The sequence below is a fragment of the Passer montanus genome, unplaced genomic scaffold (assembly GCF_014805655.1).
Source record: "Passer montanus isolate IOZ18808 unplaced genomic scaffold, ASM1480565v1 scaffold36, whole genome shotgun sequence".
Classification (NCBI taxonomy): domain Eukaryota; kingdom Metazoa; phylum Chordata; class Aves; order Passeriformes; family Passeridae; genus Passer; species Passer montanus.
Genome location: NW_024368374.1, coordinates 4,497,722 through 4,512,536, shown reverse-complemented (window position 1 = coordinate 4,512,536; position 14,815 = coordinate 4,497,722). Strand labels below are relative to the sequence as shown.

The 14,815-nt window shown below is 36.4% G+C and overlaps 1 protein-coding gene across 6 annotated transcripts in view; it reads right to left on the bottom strand.

Moving 5' to 3' along the window:
• Window positions 1–671: 671 nt before the first annotated feature.
• DGKH (diacylglycerol kinase eta) overlaps window positions 672–14,815 on the bottom strand; it is a 159,851-nt gene continuing 145,707 nt past the window's right edge. For all 6 annotated transcript variants that reach the window (XM_039716582.1, XM_039716583.1, XM_039716584.1 and 3 more), the window contains one exon: window positions 672–11,520. In XM_039716582.1, coding sequence (XP_039572516.1) covers window positions 11,431–11,520 — 90 coding nt within the window. In that variant the 3' untranslated portion in view covers window positions 672–11,430. The remainder of the gene's footprint in view (window positions 11,521–14,815) is intronic.

The following is a 14,815-nucleotide window of genomic DNA, read 5'->3' as shown; positions in this document are numbered from 1 at the left end:
ACATCACATCGGGTGTTAGCCTCGTAGCCCACTGACCTACAACCCAGCAGCTGATGCTTGCCTGCAGAATGGCCCTCTGGGACCAGCCCCCCTGAGTGTGTGTCAGGGCTGGTGCCAGGGAGGCACAGCCCATGCTGCTGAGGAAAACGTGTTTGCTTTACTGCCACTTACCCGTGGAAAACATGTGCTCCTGAACGTTCTGTTTTAATGGCTGTTGTTACCATGGATGCAAATGCAAATCTGTTTTTACACTTAATACGCTGTGTGGCAGCAAGATCCAGTGGAAGATCCCTGCAGATGTAAACACCTACATGCACAGTGACCTACTTACATCTGGGTTTGCACGTAGCCATGTAGAGGATGTATAAATGCTGTATTTAAAGCCCTGAATTTAAAACAATTTTCAGGCAGTCCCTGGCAGACTGAGTAGAAATGATGCTCGGTATCCATTCATCCAAATTTTATGTAGTTTTGAATTTTCTTTTAAATTCCAAAGTCTTAGATTGTGCCAAGGAGTTGCCATTACATTGATTTAATCAGAGAATTCTGGTTTAGATTTGATGACATTGGTAGCAGCCCACATTTTGAGTGGATAACATCTACAATTCAGTGCCATGATGTTCAAACATTTCCAGTGATTTCTAGACACAAAATAAATTCAAGGACTTACATACATTGAATGCATTCTGTTTATTTGAGAAGGAAGATCTCATACGAGTGCCTGTTATGGAAGGCATCTCTTATCATGTACAATAAAATCAACCATTGCTTCCAGCAGAATACAAAAATACACATCTCAGTGACTTCCATACAATAATAAATATGTAATCATGCATCCAACAATAAAAAGGCACAGAAAACTGGTCACTTAGTAGTCATAAAAATTACTAACTATATTAACAAAGCCACCCAAATTATCTGTACAAGGAAATGTAACAATATATTCCAAAGGTGAAAACACATAAAACATCTTTAAAATAGTATATGCAATAAATACCTCAATTGTTTTATATATTAAAAATAAAACTGTGCCATTGTAAACAGTATGTAAACAAACAAAATTCACTGTTCCTTACCATTATTACAAGTAAATAAAGCCAAAAGTTACACCCCTGCTCTGTTAAATATACTTCATTGGCAAGTTTTGTCAGGCTGTTTAAAGTTTTACTCTTTTCTGCAGCAAACAGAGCCTGCTATGTGTGTAATTCTAAGTATTAGAGCAATTGCTAAGCTTTAAAACCGACTGCCCAGGACATAGTAGGTCATCAAAGAGAACTGGAGCTAGGAAAAGCAATTCTTGCAGTGTTACGGACAGAAGTCATTTATTTTCACTACATATGATAGTATGGGTAAAACTCAGCAGTTTACATAACACTGCTCTCCTACAGGACTCAAGGGGGCTGTACAGAGGTGGTGAGCATCCCTATTCCCTTGGGCGGAGAAAGTGAGGCACTCAAAGGTTAACTATGCTGCCCCCAGTCTTACACCAGCTCCACTGGCAGGAAACCAAAGGCAGAATCCAGACCTTCAGCCATTTCCTCCTCATTTCCTCAGCTATCACATGGCCTTGCAGACAAATAAAGTTGTGTCCTGAACTCCAGCCCTGATTACAATGGCAGAAACCCAACCATCACGCAAAAGGAAAGGTGTCTGCTGGCTTGGCACCCGTCTGCCCCCAGTGACAACCATGGAGCCTTGCCACCAAGTGAAGCAGAGCACCACAGGAGCTTTTCCCCCACTAATCTGTGATCAGAGCCACATTAGCAGACTAACGAGCCCAGACAGAGCCCTGTGTATCCTGCACAAGCCTACTGATTGCCTCAAATGTCTATTCTTTTGAGGTCTGTTTCTACAGCCAACTCCTAGAAAATTCAACCAAAGTGCAAACCTCCTGCCCTATTAGCAAGGGGAAGGATAGGAATCTGAATATGATCCTTTCTTAAACAAAATTATAAGAAAAGATTCCTGGAAGTGGTGGGCATTTGCACAGATGTCTTCAGAAAGGGCCTTGTGAAGGAAGGTGTCTGCTATGTTATTTCTTCAGCTTTTGATAACCTTGACATAACTACCTCATTTTACAAGTCCCGCTATCCCTGGGATGACTATCTATGATAAATATAAACTTACCTGTTCCCAACATATGTATTTCAAAGTGCACGACAGCTCTTATTTGAAAATGGTATTTTAGCCTTAGATGAAGAAATTAGGATACATCTACTTAGCTGTTTCACAGCCATATGGTTTTTTTACAGGAAGAATACACTTTGAGCATATGTAATTAAAAGATACCCTGGAAAGGGATTTAGGAAGCGCTGCATTTATGGTATATTTCCTCCTTGTGCTATTAAAGAACTGTTCCTTCTGCCTCTAGACAAGTGATTTCTCTAATGTCAAGCAGCTGTCTGACTTGCCTTACCACTTAACATTTTCGTAATTTTAATTGATCCATGGAATATAAAAAGTCATTCAACACACTGACTCTGAAGATACTTCCATGTCTTGATGAGAAGCTTAAAGCCACATACTTACTATATAACATTTTTTCCCCAATAAGGTACTTTTGGATAAGGTACTTCAAATGTCTCATACCAGATCTGCAGAGACAGGTGAGCTGCATGAGATCAGTAGGTACAGAAACATACAGGACTACTTTTTATTTATCAATGAATATTTCTTCAAATTCACCTGCCACATTGCATTCCTTCTTTGTGAGAGGAGAGAGGCATGAAAGGTGATCTCTTTTTTAGATTATTCTGTATTAAATCTTACAAAAGTTATTTTAGAAGATATTAGACATATTGAAGGACCAGATCAATGAAAAATTCTGTACAGTCTCTGAGGCATATATTCCCACCTGTGTTGTAGTTTGCAGGTTCCATAGAAAAATCCAAATAGAAACTGCAGATTTCACATTGGGAAAAAATAAATACATTTCACTCATTAAAAAAAAATTATCACAGTAGGAAAATAGCCAGTAAACAATAGATTCAGAGGGGTTTAATCTTGGCCCCCAGAGATCAATGGGAGTTTTGCCAAGGACTTCAAAAAAGCCAAAATTTCACCCAGAATCATATACAATTCTTTAGCTGACAACAATCATAAACATCCTTCCACCCCATTGTATAAGTTAAATATTAATAAGCATCTGTAAACATCCTGCAATTTATCTGATATAAAAAATACTATAATAAAAACAATGCAGCATCTCAAGCACTGTATAGTTTTAAGGTTTTTTTGGCTCTACACACAAGTTGGCATTGTTATATTGGGCAAAACCAGGGTATGTATATACATCTCTATGTACAGGTGTGCTCTCACATAAACACTATGAACTAGGTACTACATATCTACACACATCCACACAAATACTGGCAAGAGAATGACATTCATAGGTATGGCACATAAAAGCCTACCCATGATCAATTTGAGGATCTCTCTTATGTGAGGAGCATTTTCTTTGCAAGAAAATCATCTGTAGGCTTAAATGTAAATGCTGTAAATGAAATACTAGAACAATCTCCAAGGGGCTAAAGTACTGTTTAAAGCACAGCATATGCCTAAGTCCTAAAATATTTATATGATTGCAAAGATGACGGACTTTCTTGTGGAATGAACAGGAAGAAGAGGAAACAAAGGGCAGAAACTACGGAGTACACACTAGTTTTTACCTAAACCCATGCAAACCATGTTAGATGTTTTCATTTTCAATTGAACATAGGTTTGGATTGAGTGGAAAACATGTGTTTTAGCTCTTTGCTGCAAACTGCCATTTAGACCCAAAAATATGAGTTATGCAGAGAACTAGACAGTGTCACATTTCTGCAACGCTTCCATGTGTAGTTCATGCATCCACTCATGCATGTAAGTGGATGTTACTACAGAATTAACTAACAGCTGTACTGGAATACCAGTCTAAGTTACAAGCCTGGCTAATGACAGGAACCAGCCATGCTGGGCTGGGATCCTCTCAGAACTTTTGAAATACCTTCGGATGAAATTTACCTTTCTTAAATGCCAGAATATACATTAAAAATACATTAAAGCAATTCCATAGTGCTCAATATTTGAAGATACCTGCTCTAGACAGACAGAAGTGACACTGAGAAGTTTTGTTAGTAGTGACTGATAGGTTTGATGTCACCATGAATTAAGAGAAGAAGCTGCTAATATTATATGATGTTAAATTATTTGTGTGTGATGACAGCAACAAAGAAGAACCAGAGGGAAGGGGCAGAGATCAGGCCCCTTTCACCCTTCAGGAGCATCTCAACAGCTTGTACTCCTTATGTACAAATCCCATCTATTGCATGTCTCATCGCCACTGTGAATATCACCTTGCTATTTGATGATCCCATCGAAATACAAGCATATCAAATTCCTGACGTAACTGGCAGCTCTAGGGAGGTGCCTAAAAGAGTTTCAGCTCTTTTAGGATTCAAAGAATATGATGTAAAAAGGTGGCTAATGAAACAAATTATTTCAGGACAGGTTCACAAGCTGTGCTCCTTGAATGGGAAAAATGGTAATTTTTGTCGAATATGGACAACTGTGTTTTTCAAGGTACCCAAGTTAAGGAGACATAAAACCAAGACAGAAAGTACAGACACCACAAGTGACAGATGCCTGTAGAAAATCCTCTGGAATGTGGCTAGGCACACTGTCCAAATGCCTGTTTCAATGTATAGACATGGCATCTTGTGAGAAGAGTGCTACTAGGAACCTTCACAGTGAGAATCTGCATGCCTTTGTCCTCCTTGTAAACCTTCCTAAGGTATCCAACTAGCAAATCTTGTATCCTTGAAATTCTCATTAAAAGCTTTTGGGTCCTACTGTTCAGCACACATGCTCTCCCCATCCCTGAAAGGCAAGACCAAGCAGCTTTGAATGGCTTTCCTCAATCTCCCCATTCACAAAACAATTGACCACGACTGCAAAGAGAATCAGTCCCAAACAGAGCTTACTTCAACTAACACCAGGAGAAAAACAGTTGTATCTCTAACTCTTTCCCTGTTAATGACACTGTCAGGTTATTAAACTGGTTTTTATCCAATTAATGATTTAGTTTAAACAATTTGGGACTTAAAATGCTATTCCCTTTAAAAAGTCATAGAAGGGATTTGGGGCACTGTGGAGAATTTATTTTTGGCTTTACACACAGTTTCCATAATGAAAACAAACCATCCAATTTTACTTTTAGTTCATTTCTTCCTGTTCCCACCATCCAGTTCACACATTCTTGTCTACCTGGATCAAACACAGCTCCCTAAAATAGTTGTTTCCAATGAATTTGGAAAAAGATAGTTGCAAATTACTTAAAATTTTGTACCAAATTGCATTTATATTCAGTAGCTTTTCAATCCTAGTCTAACACTAGTCTTTGAATAATACTACAAACTATATTTTTCCAAAGTATTTGTTCCACAGAATAAAATATTTACTGGCCATTTGGATATTGTCCTGCTAATAGCTACCATAATATTCAGTACTTGCAATGTCTTACACAGCTGGTAGAGTTAGCCAAAACACTTCTCTTTCCAAGGACATTCTGGTAGCTTGTGTTAACTGTTAGATAAAGCTTCCAGAAGGAACTGTAAAAATATAATTTAAAATATTTCAAATTGGCTAGGCTAGGCTTTGGAGCCTGAAGTCTTGGTGTATCTTTTCCTCCCTGACCCTACAACTTTTTCCTGGTCTGCCCATCCAGCTCTTCTGAACAGAAACCATGGAGAGACATGCAAAGGTCTCATCTTGCCAGAAGCTGGGAGCTCATCCAGACACAGGAGCTGGGAAGCAACATAAAAACATTAAAAAAGGCATGACTGGTGTTAAACATAAATGAGGCACCAGCTTCTTCTGCCTCACTAATACAAGCAATAGGTTATAGGAACTCAAAATCCCATCAGAGAGTTCATCAAGTTTTTGTCAACTGGGGAACAAGTCTTTAATTATTTAAAACAGATGTTTGTAATTCTACCACGTGCACATATGAATTTTCTGCTGAGTGTTCTGAAGGTGATAGATCTTTAACCACTACAGCTAAATTGATTAAAATTTGTCCAGAAATACTCTTGGGTATGTATTCATCAGCATTTTGCTTCTTTGCAAAAGTGTTAACAATGCTAATATTTTTTTTAATTTACATATGACAAGGGGATGATATTTTAAGATTAATTCTATGCATTGAAAAAAACCACAAACCTTTCAAAATTATTTTTTTCAGTTAAAGTATTGAGGATGATCCCTATTAAACCTACAGAAGCTGCTATGAATTTTGGTATTAGCTCCAACTGGCTACAGAAATAGTCCTCTAAAGGTCTCCAGAGGCTTCCAAATGAATTATAATTTCTGAGAAACACACTGGTCTTCTGTATGGCTGAAACAAACATTTCAAGTACATAAGCTAACACTTAACAGAGCTATGAAATGCAAATTCTACTAATGCAACAGTAGTAGAAAACAAATAGAAAATCTTTTTTCTTTTTGTAAAAAAGATCCATTCCAAATTATACTCTAGATATAAATACAGAAATTTATACAACCAGTAAAGAATTTATATTGACAATTACCAAATGATGCTTTATCAATCCTGCTGATGCTACTATTCATCTCTGAAGAGAAAGCAGAGATATTTTAAGTCCTGTCCAAAGCTTAAATACGGTCCAAGCTCCTCAGCTTCCTCAAGTCATCAAAAACTTGTTCCTCAAGACAGCAACACAGTCATGTACAGTTCTGGCAAACATTACATCCTCGCAGTTAGAATAAGCATCATCAAACCTTGATGATACAAAAATCATACCACAAAACATACAATCCACAAACATACATGAAAACAGAATAAAAAATACAGGATAGCCTGTGTTATAAATGTATACAGGATGCTGCAGTTGAGAGGTACTTAAGTTATTGGGGTGAAAAAATAAATTTAAAATTACTTCTTTAATTTTATTTTCTGTGGCTCTCGTTTACTCATACAAGTGACAAGATGATTTCCTGGTTGTAAGATAAACAAATTGCTCCAGCTGTTATCCTCAATGAGATACATTCCTTGTGACTTTACCTTCCACAAAGACTTCTTGCACTGCTAATTATTAATTACCAGAACTGTTGAACTCATAGGCAAGAACTTAATATTTAGGGGCACACAGAGAGCGCTGCAGAAATAGCTGTAAACACTACTAATGCAATCACTAACAGGAAGCATCAAGCAAAATGGAATCACTATGGGGGGTTTTGTCTTGCAAGTACATTATTACATCTGTTTTTAAAGTAGAACTATGGAACGTCCTCTCATATTGGCTTTATATATTAATTTTCCATTACATGTGGAAAGGTCTCCTGCTAGTCTTCCTGAAATGAAGACCACATGCACTGAAAAACACTCATAATTTTACCCTTGAAGTAATGCTCATTATCAAGACTTTATGAAATATTCATTAATAGCATGAGCAAGTTCAATTAAAAAGTAAAATTGGCAGGTTATCTATTTCTCTACAAAAAGCATGGGAAAATATAAAATTGACATTTATGAAGGAAAAAAAATCAATGCCTCTCCTTTGAATTACAGTGATGCAGCATTGCAGTATTAATTATTTTGGGCAGGGATGGAGAGATAAAGATGATTTCTATTTTTTATTTACAGGACCAAGCATATTAATTCTAGTCCCAAAATAAGATGTACTGGAATGAAATAGTCTGGGAGGGTTTTTGATAATATGCTTTACACTTTACTGTTCTTCTAAGTTCAAAGCATTTTTCTTCGAAAGAAGGAGACATTCAGGAGAAAAGAATAGTGTTTAAGGGGAGAGACATAAAAATGTATCAAAGAAAATTTTCCCTCGCCATCTTATAAAAAATTGATTTCAGAATCTTCTTTTCTTTGAAGTATTGGAAAACATCCCCAACACCTAAAACCATGAGTTGTCTTGATTTCATTCAGTTTCCAAAAAGAAGTCATGAGGCTTTATAAAGACAAAACTTGCATGACCCAAATGAGAGGTTGCTACAGCAATCAAATCAGTGAACTGAGAAAATCCTATTTGAAAATGACAAAACAGCAACTTATATTTAGCAACGTGCTGCAATTTTAAAACATGCACCTCTTGTGTTCCTCTCTCTGAGGTGGAGAGCTTTTCAACTACACGAATACCAGCCACTACAAAAAAATGCAGATTACTCTGCACTCCCTTCAGGATTTAATGTATACTGACCACAGAAATCGCATGTATTTGACTGGGGAGGAAAAATTTAATCCAGTAAAGTTTGTATAGTTTGCTTGATAAATCTAGCATGCTGAATCAGGCTCCACAGGATCTTGTTTTCTAAAAAGCTAAGTACTTTTAGGGATGTGTTTACCTTGGTTTTGTTAAGATATTGGGATGTGTGCTTTGAAGCCCTTTTTTACAGCAGGATTAAATTAGGGAGAACACAGATTGTTTTAAAAAAATGTACTTAGTTCTAGGAGCTGGGACTTTTACAGCAGTAAGGAAAAAACCCAGTACTTAAGAGTAACCATGAGAGAGTAAAACTGTGTTCAGGTCTTCGAAAAAGCCACATCACTTAAACACAGCTACAACCCATGACCTCCAGGGAGAACCCCTGTAAAAATATTTTGAGCCTCCTTGTCAGATGTATTTGCATTTCATAGACAACACTAGTCTAAGGCATAGAGTTGCATAAAATTTGCTCTCCTGGGCATCTAATAAATACAGCATAAATGATACTTACAGTTTTGTTTTTTTCTATTCACATGTTTAAAAAAACTGCTTAGGAGAATCAAAGTTAAATTCTTTGGTGGTCATTTAGAAAAATGAACATTGATCAGTTGTCCTATACTGAGGTAATTTGAGGAGTGCCATAAGAAAGCTGTGTTACAAACAAAATTTTCCCATTTTTCCCTGCCCAAAAGCAGCTCCCATTTTTCAATACACTCAGTGTAGACCTCTACAGTGACTTGAAGAGACCTGGTGCCATAGCCCATCTTAATGCATTACATACAGCAAGGCTGAAAGTTGTAAAGAGATTGTATCTTACAATCGGGAAAGCAAAGAAAGTTCTGCTATGTATTATGTCCTTGAATAGACCAGAAGATTAGCTATGTTGTCTACTGTATGTCAATATGCTAAGATGCTGCCACATGTTAAAATGCAGTGTAGCTTATTGAGAAACAAAAGAGAAAAGGAAATAATGCTTACAAAGACTTGGCAGATGTCACCTGAACGTCACTAAAGGGGTGAATGTCAAGTACATTAAAATAAAACCAAAACCAACAAGCTTTCCATTGTTTGCCTAACTTTCCATTTTTTTCATATGCTTTTCATACAACAGCCTGAAAGTCATATCATTTGGCAAATGCATTTTGGTTTGTTCTTCATGCAAAACCTAACAGAATATAGCCTTTTACTTTTACTTTTGTTTACCAGAATAATCATTATGTACACAGAACTCCCAGAGTGGTGCCTGTTGAACCTACAGCAGCAAGAACACAAAGAACTACAATAAGATAAAAATTAAGCCTATTTTGATTATTTTTTCTTTTTTCTCCAATAAAACGATGAGTATAATAGATTTTACTTTCCAAGGGATGAGTCCCATCTACTTGCCATGGATCAACTCTGGTCATATGCATGAGAAATGGAGGGCAAAACCAGGATGCAGTACTTGACATTGGCCCCTTTATACAAGAAAATACGTTTTGGTAAAAACAAATGAAACTTTACTCTTCTGCCCATGAGTGAAACATAAATAGATGTTAAGATACTCTTTAACATGCAAGAAACATCAAAGCTACTTGATTAGGTGAAAGTCAAGTGTTCCTCGTGCTGTAATGCCACAATTGCTAGAAACAGCAAGGAGAGAGCAATTCTGTGCAAGTTTTCTGGCAGGTGGTGCAAAGTCATCTAATCTCAGACATTTAGGTAGAATTTTTTTTGTAGATATCTAAATTTATTTTCCAGCTATATTAATACTTTTGTGAAAAGTTAACCAGGAAATAAGATTATGAACCTGTTTCATTTAAGTAAAGTGTAAATAACCTTACAAACACTGGTCTAGAGCAATATCTAAACAACGATGGTTTTAATTTTTTTAACCTGTTTACACTCATGGATTACTCTCTTGCATGATTCATCTTAGCATGCATAGCCTAAAACCTTATAATCTGGTTTTTTTTATTTTTATGGTCTGCTGATGGTGGAGTGCTGTCAAGAAACAAATTGATACCTTTTTAAAGAAATGCACATAGATGCATTTTTAAATTAATAGTTAATTAGCAACAAGTAAAAGTCTACCCCACAAAAATCAAATCAGCTGCTACATTTTAAATATCTTCTTATGTATGATAAATAAAATTAAATTTTCAAGAAAATTTCATTAATATTTAAACCTGTTTTTGAACAATAGAATAAATAAAACCATTAGTGCCTACAAGTTCAAATATGCTACAAATGTTTAAGATAACTGAATAACTACATTAAAATGCACCAGAGAAAATTCTTTACCATTTTCCATGCAGGAAGCCAATTGATATTTTTGTGAGGTACCGGTCTTTCAAAAATTCTCATAAGTTAGTTACCTGATAAACCTTCTGTACATGATATATTTAAAAATCTAACTGTACAGTGTTTCAATCATATATAATCTGCTGAATATGGCACAAATGCTAAGTTTCCACACCCACACACCCTTTGCCGTAGAACACATTTTAGGCATAACACAACACTGAAGAATAGAAAAGTGCCTGAAATTGGAGGGAAAAAAAAAAGACACTCAAGTAGCAATAAATTAAATCTCATTCAAACCGATAAAAAAGTTGTTCAAGTGTTTAAAGTATCAGATGTGTCATGCAACAGAACAACAGACAATTCAGGCAGGCACACCATGCATTATAGTTTGCATTCATGGTATCACGAGGTATCTCTCCCCTCTTCTGCATGGCCAGCGAGTGCTGGATACCTGCGGCACTGCCAGGCTCACGTGTTGAACCTTCCAAACCTCCTGGTCTCCTGCACAGGAGGTTTTACAGAGCTACGCCTCGGAAGGAAAACCAGATGACCTCATGCTGTACAGTGGCATCTTGCTGCAGCATAAAGAGAGGCATACTGAGCTGCATGTAAGCAAAGCAGTCATTCCTTGATTATATTTTCCAGTCAGTGCATTTCACCATCAATTTACCAAACTGGGCTTATCCGAACTGGCCAATTTGCACACCAAGAAAACATCTTCGCAGAACATATCACCTTTTCCTTTTTGTTTTGGCACAAATCCTTTTGTACTCTTGCTGCAAGTTCTTCACCACACAAGAATTCAGAGATGCTAGCCTGTACAAACACCAGTGCTTATTCTTCCATAAACTACAAGGACAGCCAAGTGCCTGCAACAGCTTTGCTTCTCCAGCAACTTTCTCTTCTCTCTTTAAGAAAAGCACCAGCATAATTACACTTCAGACAAAGGGGTGTTCTTGCTGAGCTCTTTAATTCCCTGGAGAATTCGCTTCATATGACCCACTTTCGTTATCCCCAGGTCCTACAGAAAATTTAAAAATAGGAAAAGGGAAAAAAGAGAAGAAGAAAAAGAAGGAAGTTTACTTTAAAAACGGGAAAAAGAAACCCCATTGATTATGACCTATCCATGCAACAGATGTCTAGAAATGTGCTCACTGCAATCAACAGTAACCAGGAAGTGTTAACAAGAGTTTCTTTACAGAAAGACTGCTTAGAGCATACAATGAATCCCTCTCTGTCTGGCAGACAAAAAATTACTTACCTGCAACAGTCACAACCCAGGGCACTTCAACATACCTCAAAACCATCTTTGGCTTGACTTATAAATACAAACACCTTTCACAATTTCTGGCAAAATAAAGAGAACAATCTCCCCCTCCTCTCTAACACAGCAACCAAATGCTTGGTAGAATGGGATGGATTAGAACTTCTGTCCATCAATGTCACTTGATATGAGGCCCTATGATGCCTGCTTTAATCAACAAACATATATCCCTAGTTTCTCAAGGGAAAGTGGATGTAGTGGCTACAGGCATGTAGGACAACTTCCCTTTAGAGAGCAATAGAAAGAGTAAGCCTTTGTTTTTCATTCCAAAAAGGTTACATCTCCTAGCATGGATGTTCCTGATTAGAGAGCTGGAAGAAAAATTCTCAGAAACATGATAGTCATATCCCAAAGGAAATGTAAAAAGCACAAGAGTAAATCTCCTTGTAGCCCGTAAATCATTTACATCAGCTGAAATGTTTCTATTACTGGTTTCCAGACCCGTCTCTGTATGCAACAACAGACAAGAATTTTTTGTAGCAAACTTCTTCCAGTATTAGTAATAGCTTTAGCAGCATCCTTTTTCAATTTTGGCTGTTCCAATGATCAGAGAAACAGAATGGGATGCCCAGCTGTGCTAACGATCTCCCATCACACTAATGAATTTTCAGCTCTGTCTGGTGGAAATCTGCTTCCCTTATCTGTAAAACTCAGCTATGAAAAAGTCTTTAAAATCCATGTTTTAGTGGTGTTGAGCAATCAGCAGAGTCAAACACTAGTTATTTGTAGAATAAACCTTACATAAATAGATTGTGGTTAAATAACTAAAAAAAATTAGAAAAGTTTCACTGTTTTTCTGAAATACAAGTAATTTCATTTTAATTGGAAGATTTTTCCATTACAGAGACATTAAAAAGAAGAGAGTGTAATTAGGCAGCTCAAAATTTTTTTTCTCATCAAGAGTGGAAAATGAAACCATATATATTATTCTCTATGTACTCTACACAAAGACTGTATCTACATTTTTACAGCCACAGAGACCTCAGAAAAATCTGTATTCTATATCACTCTAAAATGTTAGCATGCATTTAATTTTGGAAGAAAGAGGTGGTAAAATGGGCATGAATTAATTATTTTATTATAAAGGTAGCACAGCCAAGATTAAACTGATGGTTTAATTTTCACAGAGTCAAGACTGAATTCTAGTTATGTTGGAGAGAAAAAATATTTGATTGTTTCTTCAGTTGAAAACTATAAATAGATAGTCATCCTTTACAGGACTTTGCCACAAAGGTGTCATTATTAAGGAGTTCAATTTGTTCATAAAAGTTCCCAAAGCAAGTGTTATTCATAAACTACCTGGAAAAAACCTCATGATTTTCCACATCACATAAATTTATATTTTATTTTCACTACAAGTAATCTCACTTATAAACAAATGTAGTACTAATTTTTAATTTAAGATCATTAATGTAGGTAGTAGTCAAATTCATCCTAAAATGACAGTAATATTTATAATTTTACATTTCTGTAATATTGTCCTTTTTATTTTGAATTTAATTCTCAAGTGAATCAAAAAAACCCACACATGACTACTGAAACTAATGAAATACCCTAGTTGCTACATGGAAGAAATTCTGCATAAGGGAAAACCCATAAGGATACTTTCCAAACCACAACAAACCACACAATTTAAAGGTTAAGAACTTACAAAATCTTCAGAACAAATATATTTTCATGAGTAGAACTTCTGTTGGATTAGCAATATAGTGAGATGTTGCCAGAGTTCAAAATCAGAAGGAAGAAATATATTATGAAATTCAAAAAAAACTCAGACACTTTTCCCACCAGCCTTTGTAAAGCATTTCACAACACCTTTGATTCAGAGGCAAGGGATTTTGGGTTTATTTATTTTCCAGCTGAAGTTGCTGTAATGCATATCAGAACAGCAAGTCTCAAGTGCCTCATCAAAAATTTTGGGGACCCCTTTCTGCTATACTTCCAAGGGGAAAAAAACCCAGCCAAAAACTCAGAATTTTTATGCTTTTATAATACTTTTCAGTTTGGTGAAAACTAGAATTTATACAGTCATGACACTAGATGCTATTTGGTATCCCCAGTTTAGTGCTCATGCAGAACAGTTTGCTGAAATTTACTCATCTCAGACTAAAAGGATTTGCTACATCAGCATATCATGCATCATTCAAAGAATGAGAGCCTCAAAGATTTCTGTATATTTGTGCATGAGACATAATCTGTTCATATCTAATTGGTATATAGTTAACAAAAACTCAATTTGACTAAACTACAGGTTTGAAGAAGAAACTCTAGCTAGAGTCTGAAGAAAAAAAAATAGCTTTTCTTTTTTCCCAGATATGGCCTTAGAACTACAGCAACCCCTCTCCTCCTGCGCTCCCCAATCACTGTACCACCTCCTGGCCAAATGTACCACCACTAGCAAACAATTTATATAAGAACTCCTTAATAATAACACCTTCTAAATGTGAAATCTACCCTACTTGCATCCCCAGGGAAAAAGGTCATTTAGCATGTCTGAAATCTAACAAATCTTACAAAACTTTTTCCATAAAATAACTTTTTCAAAACATGGTATTGTAAAACAGAGGGACGAAGTGTCACAGTCCTTGTCACAGATTTTACTTTGACTGGCACTGCTTATCAAGTTGATCTGTGGCATGGAAAGTCTTTCTCCAAGGAAACCAACGCTTTAGGATCTTTAAGGAGACATCGTTCCCTCGTCCTACCAAATGTGTTGCAGTTCTGATTATGACTAAGCTGCCTGCATAGGAACATGGTTATCAGTGCTAAGAATGCCAATATTTATTTCAGAAAAATCAGTCTAGTTTTCAGTAAGTTTGCTTGTAAAATAAGGTTAAAAAAAAGTCACAACGATGCCTTCTTTCTACAGTTTCTCCAGAACAATACACAATTTACTGCCCAGCCATTCATCAAGCAAAAGAAAATCATATGAGTGTAAATTTCTAAGATCCCCCTAAATGAAATCAGGCATAAGAGGCTGGAGAAAGAACAT